Source organism: Triticum aestivum, chromosome 7B (genome assembly GCF_018294505.1).
Source record: "Triticum aestivum cultivar Chinese Spring chromosome 7B, IWGSC CS RefSeq v2.1, whole genome shotgun sequence".
NCBI classification, from domain to species: Eukaryota; Viridiplantae; Streptophyta; class Magnoliopsida; order Poales; family Poaceae; genus Triticum; species Triticum aestivum.
Window position 1 is genome coordinate 22,713,633 of NC_057813.1, and position 22,350 is coordinate 22,735,982.

At 42.2% G+C, this 22,350-nt stretch overlaps 1 protein-coding gene across 5 annotated transcripts; it reads right to left on the minus strand.

Moving 5' to 3' along the window:
• Positions 1–709: 709 nt before the first annotated feature.
• On the minus strand, positions 710–3,060 carry LOC123162387 (uncharacterized). 5 transcript variants are annotated; one of them, XR_006481254.1, is made up of 3 exons: positions 2,155–3,060; positions 1,959–2,071; positions 710–1,155 (listed from the first exon to the last, which is right to left on the minus strand). XR_006481254.1 is itself a non-coding variant. In XM_044580176.1 (3 exons), exons 1-3 carry the CDS (start codon positions 2,326–2,328, stop codon positions 781–783), a joined length of 630 nt encoding a protein of 209 aa, XP_044436111.1. In that variant the 5' UTR covers positions 2,329–3,060; the 3' UTR covers positions 710–780. The 5 variants fall into 5 exon arrangements, 3 of the variants coding, with proteins under 3 accessions (XP_044436111.1, XP_044436108.1, XP_044436109.1); XR_006481253.1 differs by having other exon boundaries at positions 710–1,161; XM_044580176.1 differs by having other exon boundaries at positions 710–1,161; positions 1,997–2,071.
• Between the last annotated feature and the right edge of the window lie 19,290 nt (positions 3,061–22,350).

The window sequence follows — 22,350 nt, forward strand, 5'->3', positions numbered from 1 at the left end:
CAAATTCATCGCAATCTATGGGAATTGTTTGAACATTTTTGTTTTGTCACTTTCTTCGACCTCTCCATTTTATTAATTTTGAACTTCTAGAGTTGAAGAATTTTTCGGATAAGAACTGATTTTCTTCTTCATTTACTCACATAGTACTGCTCATTTTTTTAAGTTGAACTTCTTGATTTTCCTCGGTGAAATGGCTTCCTTATTAAACTTGGGTTTTTTCTTTAGTCTTTGACTTTTTGAACTTCCAAAATTCTTTTTATGAATTCATCCTTTTTTACGATGAATCCTCACACCTTTTTTTTCTTATATTATACTCCCTCTATCTCAAAGTAAGTGACTCAACTTTGTACTAACTTTACACTAAAGTTAGTACAAAGTTGAGTCACTTATTTTGGGATGGAGTGATACTTTTTTTAACTTGAAAACTTTTGAATCACAAAGTGATTTTTAATTTGAATCTCTATAATACATTTCACTTACTAGGTAGTTATAATACATGACCTTCACACTCAGTAATATATGAACTTCTTAGAACATAATTTTCATTGAGCAATTTTAAACACAGAACATATATGAAGAGGTCAAAGATGCGGACGTGGGTACATCTACATAGTGCAAGGTCAAAAGAAGTCTCACGTCCATCAAAATTTCATAACCTGGAGTTTTGTACTTGCAAAAATATTAACTATCAAACGCCATCGCAACAACCTAAAGAAAAAAAGTTGGTTCTCATTGACATATCAACAAGCATGTACAGAGCACATAATCAGAACTTGTTCTCTACATCAACTTCACACTATAGTGTCCATTAGTAGCTGAGAGAGGTAGAGAGAGGTTCCTGTTGGGGCAGGGCTCATCAGAAGATGACCGATTTTTCTGCCCTGGCCTCTTGGAGCACTGGACGAAGGAGAGGCGGGACTGGTGCAACCTCCTCCTGCTGACGGCTTCGGGGTGGACTACAGCGACGCTCGGTGAGCAGGCGAGCATCCACGTAGTTGGGCAACGCCCCTCAGCCATTATAGTGAGCAGAAGTAGTTTACTAATAGTAGCAAGAGCAGCTTGTGCTTTGAGAACAAGAAGCCACGAAGTGGAGAGAGGGCTTGAGGCCTCTGACTCCTGCTCCATTTTTCTTTTTCTTTTTTTCCTGAAGGATTTCTGAAACTGAAACCAACATATCAAAACCCAGTTTTTTGCTTGCACTTATACTATTGAACTTCAGAAAAATAGAATAGAACTAGAACTAGACAACACAATTTTAAACTGAATAATGGGGATAGATAACATTGTGAAGGACGTATGCGCCGAACTAATGTTTACCTGGCTGGTGAACCTTGGTCAAAGCTAAAGTGGAATTGGCAGAACATACAAACATATATGGAGGGAGAAATTATATGTGCACACACATACACGAACCTTCTGGATTAGTAATACATGAACTTCTTTGTATAGACTTTTTTCTCACGTTCACATGCACATTTGTTTTTCAAAATAAAAGATTAGTATACAATTTGGCAAAAATGGAAACATGAACGCATATATAAGTGGTTGGGCAAAACAACAAACTATGTGTATATGGCCATGGAAAGTCGTAGCTAACTCTCAAGAAGAAGAGAGGTGCCTGAGGAGGTGGACGACGACTAGCACCCGAGTCTTTTTGTGTGCTCTGTTTTTTGTGGTGATAACAGGAAGAGAAGGTGTCGCAGCTGGGAATGGCAACTAGTAGAAATGACCCAGAAAACTATTCCACGGAGACAGTGCAACCATTAGCCTACTGACCATCTACTTTTAATATAAAGATTCACAAACATTCTACCTGCTATATTTTTTAGTGCATAGAATTGGTTAATGAACACACTAGCCTGCTAAAAATCAAACATTGGAATGTAGTATATTACACTTACAGTGATACATAACAAGTTCAAGTTTTTCAGGTATAGAAAAACTTTAGGTTCTTTTACCTACACAATAACAGACACCTTTGAGAGCAGAATTTTACACTGGCAGGGTGGCCTCGACGCAGATGGACGACGGCGACTTTGATGAAAAGAGATGGATGCCCTATCACAGGGCCCTGCAAAAATATACATAGTTATATTGCACTTCATGATCTTCAGAAAATCAACACACTGAACTTCTGAAGGACCAGATGTTGACCTTTTTTTGTTCGCAGCATTGGTGCTGACCGGTAATTGAAGAGAGACCAGATGCATCCAGGGGAGAAAGAATGGTATGGGCGTTGTAGGGAGCAGTACACTCGCCATGTGGGGGAGGAGGGAGGTCGGAGGCAGAGTGGGAGTAGCTCTTGTACTGTTTGGAGAAGGAATCCATCGGTGATTGGGCAGGTCAGCCATAGAAGCCCAGGCAGATGTGGATCGGGATCAAGGATGACGGCCACCACCTGGATGGGCTGTAGCAGCCGGTGCAGGCCATCTATGGAGGAGGGGCGGGCTGCAGCGGTGAGGAACCGTGCCGGTCGCGGATGAGAATTAGCAGGTTGTAGCCGGGAGGGACCGCACCGGCCGCAGAGGAGCATTGGCGGGTTGCAGCAGGGAGGGACCGCGCCGGTCGCGGAGGAGGATGGGCGCTGGCTGCAGGGAGGGACCGTGCCAGCCGCGGGAAGGGAGTGCGCCGGCCGGGGAGGGACTGTAGCAGCCGGTGCAGGCCATCTATGGAGGAGGGGCGGGCTGCAGCGGTGAGGAACCGTGCCGGTCGCGGATGAGAATTAGCAGGTTGTAGCCGGGAGGGACCGCACCGGCCGCAGAGGAGCATTGGCGGGTTGCAGCAGGGAGGGACCGCGCCGGTCGCGGAGGAGGATGGGCGCTGGCTGCAGGGAGGGACCGTGCCAGCCGCGGGAAGGGAGTGCGCCGGCCGGGGAGGGACCGCGCCAGCCGTCGGGTGGGAGCGCGCCGGCCGTGGGGAGGGAGCGCATTGACGGCGGAGGAGGAGTGGCAGCGGCGAGGCGGGTCGTGGGGGCGTCGGCGGTGAGATCTGGCGTTCGGCGGAGGGAATCGAGGGAGGAGGTGGGGATCGGGGCAGCCGAGTGGGGTGTGGTGGTTTTCTTTTAATCTATCCGGTGGGTTTCTCAGGAGGATCACGTTGGGCCCTTATAGGGCCGGCTATGATCCAAATAACTATTCTAATCCTGGGATTAGAATAGTGCTGTCCTATATATATACATATATATATATATATATATATATATATATATATATATATCCACTTGGATGTAGGTTTTCATAAAGTATTACTGTTGACATTACCCTTGAGGTAAAAGGTTGGGAGGCGAAACTATAAGCCTCTATATTTCTCTGTGTCTGATTGAAACTTTGTACCCAAAAGTATCGCGTGAGTGTTAGCAATTGTGAAATAGTAAATGATAGTTGAGTATGTGGACTTGCTGAAAAGCTCTTTTATTGACTCTTTCCGATGTTATGATAAATTGCAATTGCTTCAATGACTGAGATCATAGTTTGTTAGTTTGCAATGAAGTTTCTAATTCATACTTTACCATGTGAATAGATTGTTACTTTAGCATAAGAAATCATATGAAAATATATGTTGCTGTTCTAAAGATGATCATGATGCCCTCATCTCCGTATTTTATTTTATCGACACCTCTATCTCTAAACATGTGGACATACTTTTCGATATCGGCTTTCGCTTAAGGACAAGCGAGGTCTAAGCTTGGGGAAGTTGATACGTCCATTTTGCATCATGCTTTTATATAAATATTTATTGCACTATGGGCTATTATTACATGTTATATCACAATACTTATGCCTTTTCTCTCTTATTTTATAAGGTTTACATGAAGAGGGAGAATGCCGACAGCTAGAATTCTGGACTAGAAAAGGAGCAAATATTAGAGACCTATTCTACACAACTCCAAAAGTCCTGAAACTCCACGAAGTTTAGTTTTGGAATATATTAAAAATATTGGGCGAAGAAAGCACCACAGGGGAGCCACCAGTCATCCATGAGGGTGGAGGGCGCGCCCTACCCCCTAGGCGTGCCCCCTGCCTCGTGGGCCACCTGGCAGGCCCCCGACGCCCATCTTCTGCTATATGGTGTCTTTTGCCCTGGAAAAACCATAAGGAAGCTTTTGGGATGAAGTGCCGCCATCTCGAGGCAGAACCTGGGCAGCACCAATCTAGGGCTCCGATGAAGCTGTTCTGCGGGGGAAACATCCCTTCGGGAGGAGGAAATCAGCGTCATCATCATCACCATCGATCCTCTCATCGGGAGGGGGACAATCTCCATCAACATCTTCACCAGCACCATCTCCTCTGAAACCCTAGTTCATCTCTTGTATCTGATCTTTGTCTCAAAACCTCAGATTGGTACATGTGGGTTGCTAGTAATGTTGATTACTCCTTGTAGTTGATGCTAGTTGGTTTATTCAGTGGAAGATCATATGTTCAGATCCTTAATGCTATTCAATACCCCTCTGATTATGAACATGAATATGCTTTGTGAGTAGTTACGTTTGTTACTGAGGACATGGGAGAAGTCTTGTTATGAGTAATCATGTGAATTTGATATTCGTTCGATATTTTGATGAGATGTATGTTATCTCTCCTCTAGTGGTGTTATGTGAACGTCAACTACATGACACTTCACCATTGTTTGGGCCTAGGGAAGGCATTGGGAAGTAATAAGTATATAATGGGTTACTAGAGTGATAGAATCTTAAACCCTAGTTTATGCTTTGCTTCGTAAGGGGCAGATTTGGATCCATATGTTTCATGCTATGGTTAGGTTTACCTTAATTCTTCTTCCGTAGTTGTAGATGCTTGCGAGAGGGGTTAATCATGTAACATCCCAAATTTTCAATTTGGAATGTTATACATAGGTCATCATATGCATATCATATTTTATTGGATTTTTGGTTGATCCTAGAAATTCTAAGAAACTCAAGGACCCACGGAGAGAGTTGGGGATTTTGTTATTTTCATATTTCAGTTTTTCTCAAATTTTGAAAAGAGGATCATTTGGCTTTAATCATTTTCTCCTCAAATATTTCCAATGTTAAAATAAAAGAGAGGAGATAAAATGACTTCTCCAAAATAAAAGAAATATTGGAGGAAAAATGTTAAAATCAAATAAGAATTTTATTAGGACTTTTATTGCTATTTTATTTGAATTAGGGAAAAATGTGTTTTTAAAAATTGAATTAGTAGCCCAAATAAATGTTCACTTTGTTCGCAATATTATTAGAGGACCGTGAAAATTTATTTCAGGGTTTTTGGAATCATTTTAGTATTTCTTTTGTTTGTTTTTCCGTGTCAGATTTATTGTAAAAAATACAAGGCACCGACCTAACGGGTCGTGCCCGACCCGGACACCGCCCGGATGGCCTTTATAAGGAGGAAGCCCGCACCCCGCCAGCCCAAGCCGCCCCGCCGCCGAAACCCTAGCCGTCGCTGCCTCGAGACGTGCGCCGCCACTGCTGCCACCTCGCGCACCACCGCCCGACACCGCCGCCTCCCTGTCGTGCCGCCGTCGACCGCTCGTCGTCGCCGCCGACCGCCCGCCGCCGGAGATGCCGCCACCGCCACCAATCCCGCCGCCGCCGCCGGACCTCGCCGGAGGTAGAAGACGCCGCCGCCGAACCGGTTTTTCCCAGAAAGCAGTCAGTTTTTTTTAAACCCTAGATCTAGTTTTTAGTTTTTTTTATTAGATCGGTTCGGGTTTTTTCGGTTTAATTATTTAGCGGACATTCGTCCGTACGCTCGTTTTAATGAACGTTGTTCATGAATTAGCCACAGACAGCGAAAGTTCGTTCGTTAGCCTGTTCGTCTTGTTTTATTTTTCAAGGTTTTTCCGCGATTATTTTCGATCGCGATTTCTGCCCTGATCTTCGATCTAGTTTATCTTTTCGCTCGTTTATCCGAATCAGATGAAACAAGCGCCTAGATCTTCATCTCGAAGCCCTCTTTCTGTTTAACCAACTTGAACAAGATTTCGGTACTGTAAAATTTGACTTTAGTCCAGATTAGTAAACAAATCTTGTTTCTTTCATAGTTTGAGTTCTGTTGCCCCATTTGATTTGATTCTTTTTGCAAACTGGAGTTCTTCAGTTGAACTTTCTGGTTAGATCTTCTTATTTGAGTTTTATCCGTGCTTCTAGTTTGAGTGCTTATGTATGTTATTGTTTGCTTGCGATAGAATTCCCGGAGTGCGAAGCGTGCTACTACGAGTCTCTAGGTTTTGTGGATCATCAGCAAGGCAAGTAACACTTTGATCACACCTCTTTATTACCCAGTTTTTATGCATTAGTTCAATAATCACACATTGCATAGCTAGGATCTGATTTAACATGTGGGTTTGGGAAGTAGATGATGAGGTAGAACCTATTGCCCTTTTATTATCAAACCTTTGGGAGTCACTTCTACGTTATGCTCAGGATTGCTATGCTATGCTCGTAGACGTGCTTTGGGTGAGTGTATCCATGACAGATGTGAGTATTGGTAATTAATGGTTAACTTAAGGTGGCTAATTAAATACACATCTGGGTGGATTGCTTGAGGCACCCTAGAGTACCCAGTGGTTGTCAGGGCACCTGGAGAATCCAGTGTTGTCCTAGGATATCCCGGAGTACCCGTGTGATCATCCTACGGTTCGCCGCCGAGACTCAAAGGGATCATAATATTATTCATGATAGAAACTTATGTGTGCAGTCACAAGCCATTATGGGCTCTGGCATAGTTGAATAAGTTGTGTGACCTCTTTCAGTGGTAGACTACCATATGTAGGGGATGTAGGTGGTACTGTCTACCCAGAGTAAAGAGTTAATGCTTCTGAAAGACTATGTCTCGGTCATCCATTTCTCAAACATCACGAAGTGTGAGAAATTCAATGGAGGTGATCGAGTCTTGTGGGTAAAAGTGCACAAACCTCTGCAGAGTGTACAAACTAATCATGGTTAGCCGTGTCCCCAGTTATGGACATCTTGAGTATCTGGTTCTTGGATTATCATGTTGATCTCATCACTCTAAATTAATTTGATTGGGTTAATTATTGTTGCTTAATTGGGATTGAGTTGGAGGAACCTTCTTAATGTTTAACAACCACCATGATAGTTAAATAAAATTTATTCCTTTGTTGTAGGGAAAAATTGGCTTAATGCAAAACTGTAACCATATAGCTTTCCACCAGCCATATATGCATGTAGTGATAGCATTTACCTGTTCAATACTCTATGCGTTACATTGCCAGCATATTCCATGTGCTGACCTGTTTCGGGCTACAACATATCATGTTGCAGACTTTTTCGACAACGAGTAAGGTGCCATAGGTCATTGTCGTTCACTCAGCTATGTGATGACCCACAAGTGTAGGGGATCTATCGTAGTCCTTTCGATAAGTAAGAGTTTCGAACCCAACGAGGAGCAGAAGGAAATGATAAGCGGTTTTCAGTAAGGTTTTCTCTGCAAGCACTGAAATTGTAGGTAATAGATAGTTTTGTGATAAGATAAATTGTAACGAGTAAAAAGTAAACAAAGTAAAAAAAAGTGCAGCAAGATGGCCCAATCCTTTATGTAGCAAAGGATAAGCCTGGACAATTTCTAATAATGAGAAAGGAGCTCCCGAGGACACATGGGAATTATCGTCAAGCTAGTTTTCATCACGCTCATATGATTCGCGTTTGGTACTTTGATAATTTGATATGTGGGTGGACCGGTGCTTGGGTACTGCCCTTACTTGGACAAGCATCCCACTTATGATTAACCCCTATTGCAAGCATCCGCAACTACAAAAGAAGTATTAAGGTAAACCTAGCCATAGCATTAAACATATGGATCCAAATCAGCCCCTAACAAAGCAACGCATAAACTAGGGTTTAAGCTTCTGTCACTCTAGCAACCCATCATCTACTTATTACTTCCCAATGCCTTCCTCTAGGCCCAAATAATGGTGAAGTGTCATGTAGTCGACGTTTACATAACACCACTAGAGGAAAAGATAACATACATCTAATCAAAATATCGAACGAATACCAAATCACATGACTACTAATAGCAAGACCTCACCCATGTCCTCAGGAACAAACGTAACTACTCACAAAGCATATTCATGTTCATAATCAGAGGGGTAATAATATGCATTAAGGATCTTAACATATGATTTTCCACCAAGTAAACCAATTAGCATCAACTACAAGGAGTAATCAACACTACTAGCAACCCACAGGTACCAATTTGTGGTTTTGATACAAGATTGGATACAAGAGATGAACTAGGATTTTGAGAGGAGATGGTGCTGGTGAAGATGTTGATGGAGATTGACCCCCTCCCGATGAGAGGATCGTTGGTGATGACGTTGGTGATGATTTCCCCCTCCCGGAGGGAAGTGTCCCTGGCAGAACAGCTCCGCTAGAGCCCTAGATTGGTTCCGCCAAGGTTCCGCCTCATGGCGGCGAAGTTTCGTCTCGTAAGCTTGCCCACGATTTTTTCCAGGGTAAAAGCCCTCATATAGCAGAAGATGGACACCGGGGGGCACTAGGGGGGCCAGGAGACAGGGGCGCGCCCCCACCCTCCTGGATAGGGTGTGGGCCCCCTGGTGTACTTCTTCCGCTCAATAATTCTTATTAATTCCAAAAATAGGTTTCGTGGAGTTTCAGGATTTTTGGAGCAGTGCAGAATAGGTTTCCAATGTTTGCTCCTTTTCCAGCCAGAATTCCAGCTGCCGGCATTCCCCCTCTTCATGGTAAACCTTGTAAAATAAGAGAGAATAGCCATAAGTATTGAGATATAATATGTAATAACAGCCCATAATGCAATAAATATTGATATAAAAGCATGATGCAAAATGGACGTATCAACTCCCCCAAGCTTAGACCTCGCTTGTCCTCAAGCGGAAGCCGATATCGAAAAATATGCCCACATGTTAGAGATAGAGGTGTCGATAAAAATAAAATACGGACATGAGGGCATCATGATCATTCTTATAACAGCAACAAATTATAGATTTTATCATATGATTTCTTATGCTCAAGTAACAATCAATTCACAATGTCAAGTATGGTTCAAAAACTTCATTGAGAACTAACAAACTATAATCTCGGTCATTGAAGCAATCACAATTTATCATAACATCAGAAAGAGTCAACAATAGATCTTTTCAGCATGTTCACATACTCAACTATCTTGTAGTCTTCTACAATTGCTAACACTCACGCAATACTTGTGGTTATGGAGTTTCAGCCGGACACTGAGAAAGATAGGGGCTTATTGTGTTTCCTCCCAACGTATTCACCTTTAGGTGATGTCAACAATAATAGCCCATGCTAACTTACATCCAATTGGATATATATATCATGATCTTTCAAACACGAAGAGCTTGCCAAAGGATAAAATGAAAAAGGGAAAGGTGAGGATCACCTTGACTCAAGCATAAAGTAAAAATATAAAGTAAAAGATAGGCCCTTCGCAGAGGGAAGCAGAGGTTGTCATGTGCATTTAGGGTTGGATGCACAAAATCTTAATGCAAAAGAATGTCACTTTATATTACCCCTTGTATGTGGACCTTTATTATGCAGTCCGTCGCTTTTATTACTTCCACAACAAGATCGTACAAAGCTTATTTTCTCTGCACTAATAAGTCATCCATATTTAGAGAGCAATTTTTATTGCTTGCACCGATGACAACTTACTTGAAGGATCTTACTCAATCCATAGGTAGGTATGGTGGACTCTCATGGTGAAACTGGGTTTAAGGATATTTGGAAGCACAAGTAGTATCTCTACTTGGTGCAAGGAATTTGGCTAGCATGAGGGGGAAAGGCAAGCTCAACATGTTTGGAAGGTCAAAAACAATATACTTTAACTGAGATGTGAGAAAACATAAACCATTATGTTGTCTTCCTTGTCCAACGTCAACTCTTTTAGAATGTCATACTTAATGAGTGCTCCCAATCATAAAAGATGTCCAAGATAATATATTTATATGTGAACCTCTCTTTCCTTATCACTTCCTATTAATTGCAACGATGACCAAAACTGCGTTTATCAACTCTCCAATTTTTGTGCCTCATACTTTCTATATGTGAAGTCATCACTAACCATAAGATCAATATGAACTCTTTAATTCTTTCTACTTTCTCAAGATCATAGCAACGTAGCAAAGCCCTTGACTCAACACTAATCTTTATTATAGATAGCTCACGGACTCGATTACAAAAAGAGATCACAAAGCAAAACTCAAAACTACTTGATATCAAAATTTCAATCTACTAGATCAAGATACTACTAAAAGGATCGAACTAAATAAAACGGTAAAGATAGGAGTATGTTGGTGATACGATACCGGGGCACCTCCCCCAAGCTTGGCAGTTGCCAAGGGGAGTGCCCATACCCAAGTGATTATGTCCTCGGAGGTGGCGAAGTAGGAGTTGTTGATGATGTAGGCTTGTCGTCCATCTTCCAAGGCATAGGCTCGCCATCATAGAAGGATGATCGAGTCTCCGGGATCCTTAAATCTACAGCCAAACTCATCCTCTTGAATCTATATTCATATTCACAGTTCTGGTTTTGCAGGTCATAGATCTGGGCTTGGAGATGCTTGATTTTCTCTTGAAGCTTGAAGATGATCTCCCCAATGACTTTGGCATCTATCTTGTGGTTGTTGGTGAACTCCGTGATCATCATCTGGTTGGCGTTGAGTCCACGCTCCACCATCCCTTGGCACTTGAAAACTTGTCGCTCAACAGCTTCGAGCTTTGTCTCCACGCTTCCGGTACGCCTTGGTCCCTCCACATCGTGGATGTGCAGCACCCCCTCACGCATCTTGATGGTTTGAGGGTGTTGCAGCACCTCTGCGAGATAGGGGTTGATAACCCTCTCAAAAAACTTGTCCTTGGGAGCGCTTGGAGATGCCATGATGCTCTATATCTGAAATAGAAACAGCTCGAAACGAAAGTAGAGGATATTTGCGTGATACGGTGGTCAAAACCTTCGGGAGTATATATAATGATTTTTTACCGACCAAAATACGTAACGTGCAAGAAAATGGAGTCCGGGAGGCACACGAGGTGCCCACGAGACAGGGGGGGCGCGCCCAGTAAGGGTGGGCGCGCCCTCCACTCTCGTGGGGGCCTCATGTCCCTTTCGGACTACTTCTTTCTTCCTAAAATTCTTAAATATTCCACAACTGGTAAAAATTGCCACTGGAGTTGTTTTGGAGTCGGTTTACTTACCGTACCACATACCTATTCCTTTTCGGAGTCTGGAACATTCTGGAAAGTGTCCCTTATGTATTCCTCCGGGGTTACGGTTTCAATAATATTAGTTTCAACATTGATAGGATTACCTGCAATATAATGTTTAATTCTTTGACCGTTTACCACCCTCGGACTTGTACCTTCGAAGTTGTTGATTTTTATGGCACCAGAACGATAGACCTCCTCGATAACGTAGGGACCTTCCCATTTAGAGAAAAGCTTTCCTGCAAAAAAATCTTAAATGAGAGTTGAATAATAACACATAATCTCCTACGTTAAACTCACGCTTTTGTATCCTTTTATCATGCCAGCGTTTGACTTTTTCTTGGAATAGCTTGGCATTCTCATAGGCTTGGGTTCTCCATTCATCAAGTGAGCTAATATCAAACAACCTCTTCTCACCGGCAAGTTTGAAGTCATAGTTGAGCTCTTTAATAGCCCAATATGCTTTATGTTCAAGTTCAAGAGGTAAATGACATGCTTTTCCATAAACCATCTTATATCGAGACATACCCATAGGATTTTTGTATGCAGTTCTATAGGCCCATAATGCATCATCAAGTTTTTTGGACCAATTCTTTCTAGGTCTATTCACAGTCTTTTGCAAAATTAATTTGAGCTTGCTCAACTCTACTTGACCACTAGACTGTGGATGATAAGGAGATGTGATTCTATGATTGACATCATACTTAGCAAGCATCTTACGGAAAGCACCATGAATAAAATGTGAACCACCATTAGTCATAAGATATCTAGGGACTCCAAACCTCGGAAAAATAACTTCTTTACGCATTTTAATATAAGTGTTGTGATCAGCACTACTAGTTGGAATAGCTTCTACCCACTTAGTAACGTAATCAACAGCAACAAAAATATGTGTGTAACCATTAGAGGCAGGAAAAGGTCCCATATAATCAAAGCCCCAAACATCAAATGGTTCAATAACAAGAGAATAATTCATAGGCATTTCTTGACGTCTACTAATGTTACCTATTCTTTGACATTCATCACAAGATAAGACAAACTTACGAGCATCTTTGAAGAGAGTAGGCCAATAAAAACCAGACTGTAGTACCTTGTGTGCAGTTCTATCTCCAACGTGGTGCCCTCCATAGGATTCAGAGTGACACTTGCGTAGGATCTGTTCCTGTTCATGCTCAGGCACACAACGTCTAATAACACCATCTACTCCTTCTTTATAAAGGTGTGGGTCATCCCAAAAGTAATGTCTTAAATCATAAAAGAACTTTTTCTTTTGCTGGTATGTGAAACTAGGAGGTATAAATTTAGCAACAATGTAATTAGCATAATCAGCATACCAAGGAGCAGTACGAGAAGCATTAATGACCGCTAATTGTTCATCAGGGAAGCTATCATCAATAGGCAGTGGGTCATCAAGAACATTCTCTAACCGATAAGTTGTCTGCAACGGGGTTCTCAGCTCCCTTTCTATCAATAATATGCAAATCAAATTCTTGGAGCAAGAGGACCCATCTAATGAGCCTAGGCTTAGCATCTTTATTTTCCATAAGATATTTAATAGCAGCATGATAAGTGTGAATAGTAACTTTGGAATCAACAATATAAGGTATAAACTTATCACATGCAAACACAACTGCTAAGAACTCTTTTTCAGTAGTAGCATAATTTCTTTGGGCAGTATCAAGAGTCTTACTAGCATACTGGATGACATTCAATTTCTTATCAACTCTTTGCCCTAGAACAGCACTTACAGCATAATCACTAGCATCACACATAATTTCAAAAGGTAAATTCCAATCAGGTGGCTGAACAATAGGTGCAGTGATCAAAGCTTTCTTAAGTATTTCAAATGCTTCTACACAATCATCATCAAAGACAAAAGGAATAACTTTTTGCAATAAATTAGTCAGAGGCCTAGAGATTTTAGAAAAGTCCTTAATGAACCTCCTATAAAAACCGGCATGACCAAGGAAACTTCTTATACCTTTTATGTCCTTAGGACATGGCATCTTTTCAATAGCATCAACTTTAGCTTTATCAACTTCAATACCTCTCTCGGAAATCTTGTTCCCCAAGACAATGCCTTCATTAACCATAAAGTGACACTTTTCCCAATTCAGAACGAGACTAGTGTCTTCGCATCTCTGCAAAACTCGATCAAGGTTGCTCAAATAATTATCAAAAGAGGATCCATGAACGGAGAAGTCATCCATGAATACCTCACAAATCTTTTCACAAAAATCAGAGAATATAGCCATCATGCATCTTTGAAAGGTAGCAGGTGCATTACATAAACCAAAAGGCATACGTCTGTAAGCAAAAGTACCGAAAGGGCAAGTAAAAGTAGTTTTTGATTGATCCCCTGCTGACACAGGTATTTGAGAGAAACCAGAATAACCATCTAGAAAGCAGAAATGTGTGTGTTTGGATAGTCTTTCTAGCATTTAATCAATAAAAGGTAAAGGGTAATGATCTTTCTTAGTAGCCTTATTTAATTTATGGAAATCAATTACCATCCTATAACCTGTAACAATTCTTTGCGGGATTAATTCATCTTTCTCATTAAGAACAACGGTAATACCTCCCTTTTTAGGAACACAATGGATAGGGCTTACCCAATCACTATCAGCAACAGGATAAATTATACCTGCCTCAAGGAGCTTTAGTATCTCCTTTCTTACCACTTCTTTCATCTTGGGATCCAGTCGTCGTTGAGGATCTTTAACTGGTTTGGCATCGTCCTCCAATTTAATTTTGTGTTGGCATAACGTGGGACTAACGCCCTTAAGATCATCCAGAGTGTATCCAATAGCAGCTCAGTGCTTCTTCAGAGTTTTCAATAATCTTTCTTCTGCTTGCTCTGAAAGGTTAGCACTAATAATAATAGGATATATTTTCTTTTCATCAAGATAAGCATACTTAAGATTATTAGGTAATGGTTTGAGTTCAAACACGGGATCACCCTTGGGTGGAGGTGGATCCCCAAGAATTTCAATGGGAAGATTATGTTTCAGCACAGGTTCCTGTTTAAGGAACACTTCATCTATTTCCCTTCTTTCCTTCATAAACATATCATTTTCATGGTCTAGAAAATATTGTTCTAACGGATCAGTAAGAGGCACAACAATGGAAGAAAGACCAATAATCTCATCCTTACTAGGTGGTTCCCTATCACGAGGTTGTCTACGAAACTTAGCAAAATTGAACTCATGAGACATACCATCTAAGCCAATGGTGACAGTATCTTTTTCACAATCAATCTTAGCACTAGTTGTATTCAAGAAGGGTCTACTAAAAATAATGGGACAAAAGTCATCTTGTGGGGAAGCAAGAACAAGAAAATCAGCAGGGTATTTAACTTTCCCACACAAAACTTCAATAACAATCCCAACTGGTTTAATGGTATCCCTATTAGCAAGCTTGATAGTAACATCAATGTCTTCTAATTCAAAGGGTGCAATGTCGTGCATAATTTCTTTATATAAATCATAAGGTATCGCACTAGCACTAGCACCCATATCACATAAACCATGATAAAAATGATCTCCTATTTTAACAGAAATAACAGGCATGCCTATGACAGGTCTATGTATCTTAGTATCTGGTCTAGCAATATTAGCAGTTTCATCACAGAAATAAATAACATGCCCATCTAAATCATTATCCAAGAGATCTTTAACCATATCAATACTAGGTTCAACATTGATTTGCTCAGGAGGTGTATAAGTCCTAGTATTACTCTTATGAACAACAGTCGAAGTTTTAGCATGATCCTTTATCCTAACAGGAAATGGGGGTTTCTCAACATAAGTAGTAGGAACAATAGGATCACTATAGGTAATAGTCTTTTCTTCAACTGTAATAGGTGCAACTACTTTCACTTCAACGGGAGGATTATATTTAAACCACTTCTCTTTAGGGAGATCAACGTGAGTAGCAAAAGATTCACAGAAATAAGCTACTATCTCAGAGTCAAGTCCATACTTAGCGCTAAATCCACGAAAAGCATCGGTATCCATAAAAGATTTAACACAATCGAACTTAGGTGTCATACCTGACTCCTTACCATCGTCGGAACCCCAATCTTCAAAGTTGCATTTAATTCTTTCCAATAAGTCCCATTTGAAATCAATAGTCTTCAGCATATAAGAACCAGCACAGGAAGTATCGAGCAGGTTGCAATTATTAAGAGAAAGTCGAGCATAAAAATTTTGAATAATCATTTCCCGGGAGAGCTCATGATTGGGGCATGAATATAACATTGACTTAAGCCTCCCCAAAGCTTGAGCGATGCTTTCTCCTTCGCGAGGCCAGAAATTACATATGCAATTACGATCACGATGAACAAGATGCATAGGGTAGAACTTCTGGTGAAATTCCAACTTCAATCGCTTATAATTCCAAGATGTCGTATCATCACATAGCCTATACCATGTCAATGCATCTCCCTTAAAAGATAAAGGGAAGACCTTCCTTTTGACAACATCATCGGGAATACCTGCAAGCTTAAATAATCCACAAACTTCATCCACAAAGATAAGGTGTAAATCGGGATGCAATGTTCCACCTCCTGCAAATGGATTAGCTAGCAGTTTCTCTATCATACCCGAAGGAATCTCAAAGTAAATATTTTCATAAAGTTTGTTAGGTTGAGGAGAAACTATATGATCTTCTGGTCGGGGTGAAGATACCCCGAACAAGCCCCTCAAAGGATTAGTTTCCATGGTGACAACTAACAGAAAATTTCAGCACCTATATAAATGTTTCCTTACCAAGTTCCACTCACCAAAAGCGTTACACTCCCCGGCAACGGCGCCAGAAAAGAGTCTTGATGACCCACAAGTGTAGGGGATCTATCGTAGTCCTTTCGATAAGTAAGAGTGTCGAACCCAACGAGGAGCAGAAGGAAATGATAAGCGGTTTTCAGTAAGGTTTTCTCTGCAAGCACTGAAATTGTAGGTAATAGATAGTTTTTGATAAGATAAATTGTAACGATTAACAAGTAAACAAAGTAAAAAAGTGCAGCAAGGTGGCCCAATCCTTTATGTAGCAAAGTATAAGCCTGGACAATTTCTAATAATGAGAAAGGAGCTCCCGAGGACACATGGGAATTATCGTCAAGCTAGTTTTCATCACGCTCATATGATTCGCGTTCGGTACTTTGATAATTTGATATGTGGATGGACCGGTGCTTGGGTACTGCCCTTACTTGGACTAGCATCCCACTTATGATTAACCCCTATTGCAAGCATCGGCAACTACAAAAGAAGTATTAAGGTAAACCTAACCACAGCATTAAACATATGGATCCAAATCAGCCCCTAATGAAGCAACGCATAAACTAAGGTTTAAGCTTCTATCACTCTAGCAACCCATCATCTACTTATTACTTCCCAATGCCTTCCTCTAGGCCCAAATAATGGTGAAGTGTCATGTAGTCGACGTTCATATAACACCACTAGAGGAAAAGACAACATACATCTCATCAAAATATTGAATGAATACCAAATTCACATGACTACTAATAGCAAGACTTCACCCATGTCCTCGGGAACAAACGTAACTACTCACAAAGCATATTCATGTTCATAATTAGAGGGGTAATAATATGCATTAAGGAACTGAACATATGATCTTCCACCAAGTAAACCAATTAGCATCAACTACAAGGAGTAATCAACACTACTAGCAACCCACAGGTACCAATTTGTGGTTTTGATACAAGATTGGATACAAGAGATGAACTAGGGTTTTGAGAGGAGATGGTGCTGGTGAAGATGTTGATGGAGATTGACCCCCTCCCGATGAGAGGATTGTTGGTGATGACGTTGGTGATGATTTCCACCTCCCAGAGGGAAGTGTCCCCGGCAGAACAGCTCTGCTAGAGCCCTAGATTGGTTCCGCCAAGGTTCCGCATCGTGGCGGCGGAGTTTCGTCCCGTAAGCTTGCCCACGATTTTTTTCCAGGGTAAAAGCCCTCATATAGCAGAAGATGAACACCGGGGGGCCACCAGGGGGCCCAGGAGATAGGGGCGCGCCCAGTAGGGGGGCGCCCCCCCCCCCCACCCCCACCCTCCTGGACAGGGTGTGGGCCCCCTGGTGTACTTCTTCCGCTCAATAATTCTTATTAATTCCAAAAATAGGTTTCGTGGAGTTTCAGGATTTTTGGAGCAGTGCAGAATAGGTTTCCAATGCTTTCTCCTTTTCCAGCCAGAATTCCAGCTGTCGGCATTCCCCCTCTTCATGGAAAACCTTGTAAAATAAGAGAGAATAGCCATAAGTATTGAGATATAATGTGTAATAACAGCCCATAATGCAATAATTATTGATATAAAAGCATGATGCAAAATGGACGTATCACTATGCCGTTGGAGTTGATGGACTCACTTTATCTTCCAAGCCTTCCGCTGTTATTTTATTTAGATGGCCTTAAGACATATTATTGTAATAAGTTCTCTTTTGAGACATTCGATGTAATAAGTGTGTGATTGAAACTCTGTTATAAATCCTCAAGTAATGTGCGTGTCAGCATTTAGCGATCCAGGGATGACACTGATGCACAGAGACTAGACTGTTTGAGGTCTGGTCGCTACAAGATGGTATCGGAGCATACGCTGACTGTGGGACACGACCACTAAGCTAAAACCATAGGTCACTCTTCTCTACTCATTTCTGACTCATCTCCCTTTTCTACTCTATATGATGGCGGACTCAAGTAACAAGTTTACACAACCGGATGAAGATACACCTTTTGGACGACACTTGAAGGAAGTTACTAGGTACCTGAACATCAGAATACCAAGCTTCACCGGGACCTACATCGCCACTTTACCAGAAGAGGAGCATTGGATGATTCGAGTTCAAGTTCCAGGAAGGACGTTCATGCCAGTCATTGAGCCCATAGAGTTTTCCTTTGATGCACCAACCTGGAGTCTAGGAAAGAGCATGGCAGCCCACATTGCCATGGGACGCATTGGAGAAGTCTACCAGAAGGATCTTAAGGATACTATCTACCAGATATTTGGGTGCCGAGATGGGCAATGGGAGATGATCAGCACCAGGAGGGACAGGTCCATTGCAGCTTTCATCCAGGAGTTAAACCAGCACATTCGTCGCCAGGAGAACCAGATGTGCGCCGGCATGATAGATCTAAAGAAGGCAATGACCAGGATCACGGAGCTAGAGGAGGAACTCAAGTCTACACACGACGGATATGAGGAGGAAATGACGATACTAGTGGAGAAGAATGACGATCTGACGTGGAAGCTAGGAGTATTCATGGGAGACCCCGCGGCAGGAGGAAATGACGATGATTCCAAGGACATCTGTTCGGAGGACTACATCATCATCGACGACACCGACTCAGACCCAGACGATAGCGATGATGACTATGTTGATGAAGCTGGAGCAGATATCATGGAGTCTTCCACCAGTTAAAACTTCTAGTCGACCACCATATCAGTAGTAGTATTCCCCCATGTATATGGTATAGTCCGAGCACTTTTGTAATGATAGTTAGACCAATTGTATGCCCTTGTTTGAATTGATTGAAGTGATATGATTGTGTTTGTCTCATGTGCATATGGGTAGTGTTTACCCCTTAGACTTCATTCTATTATGTTTTCTCACCTTTTCTAAACCCATCAGATGCCTCTGAGACGTGACAATGGTTTTGCTTTCCCACTGGAGCTCACCCAGTTGATCCAGCAGCAGAATACCTTGATGCAGCTACTAGTTCAGAATCAGAACCAAGGCAACAACAACAACAACAACAACAACCCACCACCACCACCACCACATGTTGATCACTTAGCCCGTTTCCTAAGGCTGGATCCGTCGGTGTTCTCTAGTAGCACCGAGCCGATAGTTGCAGATGATTGGCTCCGCAAGATTGGAAGGGAGCTGACCGCTGCAGGATGCACAGATGCAGAGAGAGTGCATTTTGACACACATCAGCTTGATGGACCCGCATCATCATGGTGGGAGAATTTCACAGCCACTTACCCCATTGACACAGTTACATGGGACCGGTTTCAGTAGGCTTTTCGCACTGCCCATGTTTCAGCAGGAGCTATGAACATGAAGAAACGCGAGTTTCGCAAGTGCCAAGGAGGACGCGCAGTGGGGCAGTATGTGGATGAGTTTAGTAAGTTAGCACGTTATGCCCCGGATGACGTCGCTACAGATGCTGCTAAGCAGGAGAAGTTTTTGGAAGGAATGAATGATGAGCTGAGCATGCAGCTGATGGTGGCAACATTCAACAACTACCAGGAGTTGGTAGATAGAGCTCTCATGATTGAAGGGAAGCAATAATAGATAGACAGCCATAAGAGGAAGTATGGACAAGGGAAGTACAATTCAGGAGCTCAGCAGAGGCCTCGTTTTAGCCCGAACTTGGGAGGACACATTCACCACAACCATGGAGGCCATAATTCCAATGGAGGAAGTTCGCATAACCATAGTGGCCCCAAGAATGGGAATGGGAATGGAGGAAGCAACGGCCAGAACCATTCCAATCCAGCAACGCCCGCCAAGAGGGATCTAAGTCACATTGCTTGTTACAAGTGCGGGAAGAATGGACATTACGCCGCAGAGTGTTCTGAAGCAAAGAATGGAAATGGCAATGGAAGCTCTGGGAAGAATCCCAACCCTTTCAACAAGGTACAAGTGAACCATGTTAGCGTGGAGGAGGTTGAGGAGCAGCCAGATGCAGTTATCTCTGTTGGAAAAGGCAGTGCCTAGGATTCGCTTAGGCACGCCTAGGCACTAGGCAATGGCCAAATGCCTCGCCTAGGGCATAAATGGAGGTCTAGGCAGGGAAAGCAAGGAATTGCCTACTCAAGCAAGAAATCATGCCACATACTGCACTGTTATGCCAAACTTGTTATATTCCAATTGTAGTATACGGCAATTAACTTATTTATATGCCCTAAACTAATATCAACACCCATATAATAATCATAAATACACTACGTGTAAAAACTATATTACCGCCTAGGCCGTGCCTAGGGCGCTTAGGCACCGCCTAGGCACTAGGCGAAGGCCAACCGCCTCGCTTATGCCTACCGCTTTTTCCAACCTTGGCAGTTATAGGTAAGTTTTTGGTTAAGTCATTTACTGCAATCGTTCTTTTTGATATTGGTGCATCGCATTCATACATATCAAGGGGATTTGTGGATAATTATAAGTTGCCAACCCAAGCCCTTAGGTCACCCATGTTAGTAACCTCGCCAGGAGCAGAGTATATGGCCAGCCTATGTGTGATCGGTTACCATTAAGGATTGGTAACTACTTGTTCCCCTCAGGCCTAATAATATTGGAGTCGCAAGGACTGGATGTAATATTAGGCATGGATTGGTTATCAAAGTATGGAGGGAACATTGACTGCGTCAGTAAGTCAATTATGCTCACCACCCCAGAAGGAAGAAGGATTAAGTATGTATCCCGGCATGTGCCGAAGAGGACTCAAGTGAATTCCTTATCAGGAGTTGTACAGGAGGAAGTACTAGTGGTGAAGGATTTCCCTGACGTATTTCCAAAGGAGTTGCCAGGCATGCCACCGCATCGAGACATTGAGTTTTTTATTGAGCTTTTGCCAGGCACAGGGCCAATATCAAAGAGACCGTATCGGATGCCCACAAAGGATTTGGAGGAAATTAAGAATCAGATTAAGGAGTTACTGGAGAAAGCTTACATTCGACCAAGTTCATCACCTTGGGGAGCCCCAGTACTTCTAGTGGAGAAGAAGGATGGATCATTAAGGATGGTTGTTGATTATCGTGCATTGAATGAAGTAACGATCAAGAACAAGTACCCACTGCCGATGATCAATGATTTGTTTGACCATTTGCAAGGAGCTAAAGTATTTTCCAAGATCGATCTATGATCAGGATACCACCAGCTGAAGATCGAGAGCAGGATATACCTAAGACAACTTTTACCACAAGGTACGGGCTATATGGGTATACCGTTATGTCATTTGGTCTGACTAACGCGCCTGCATATTTCATGAACATGATGAACAAGGTTTTTATGGAGTTTTTGGATAAGTTCGTCGTAGTGTTCATTGATGATATATTAGTCTACTCGAAGAATGAAGAGGAGCATAAGGAACATTTGCGTTTGGTTCTTGAGAAGCTCGGGGAACACCAGTTATATGCCAAGTTTAGCAAATGTGAGTTTTGGTTGAAGGAAGTTGGATTCCTCGGACATGTTATATCCGGAGAAGGAATAGCAGTAGACCCCACCAAGGTTGTTTATGTGACTAAATGGGTAGCACCCACGTTAGTTGGAGAGATCAGGAGTTTTCTTGGACTCGCAGGATATTACCGGAGGTTCATTGAGAATTTCTCCAAGATTGCAAAGCCCATGACAGAGTTGTTGAAGAAGGACACCAAGTTCAAATGGACTGAGGAGTGTGAAGCCAGTTTTTAGGAGTTAAAGAAGGGTTTGGTTACAGCCCTAGTGTTGATTCTTCCAGATCAACGAAAGGATTATCAAGTGTATTGCAACGCTTCACGTCGAGGACTTGGGCAGTGCTTATGCAGGAGGGGAGAGTTGTTTCATATGCCTCGCGACAGCTTAAACCTCATGAGGAAAATTATGCTACAAATGATTTGGAGTTAGCAGTCGTAGTGCATGCGTTGAAGACATGGATACATTTTCTCAACGGAAACCATTGCGAGGTATACACGGATCACAAGAGTTTGAAGTATATCTTCACGCAGAAGGAGTTGAACCTCAGGCAAAGAAGATGGTTGGACCTCATTAAGGATTACGATATGAAGTTGCACTATCATCCCAGAAAGGCTAATGTAGTAGCCGATGCGTTGAGCCGCAAGAGTTATGTCAATACGCTCATGACCGGAGGATTACCCAAGAAGTTAGCAGAGGATCTTTGCGAGCTATGTTTGGAAATAGTTCTGAGAGGTTATGTAGCAACATTGGAAATTCAGTCTACTTTGATGGATAAGATCAAAGAAGCACAAAAGACTGATAAGGAGATTGCCAAGATAAAGGATGAGCAAAGGAAAGGCTAAAGGATTTCGTGAGGATGAGCACGATACCTTATGGTTTGAGGATCGCGTATATGTGCCTAATGAGCCCGAGATCAGGAAGTTGATTCTGCAGGAGGCCCACAATTCACCA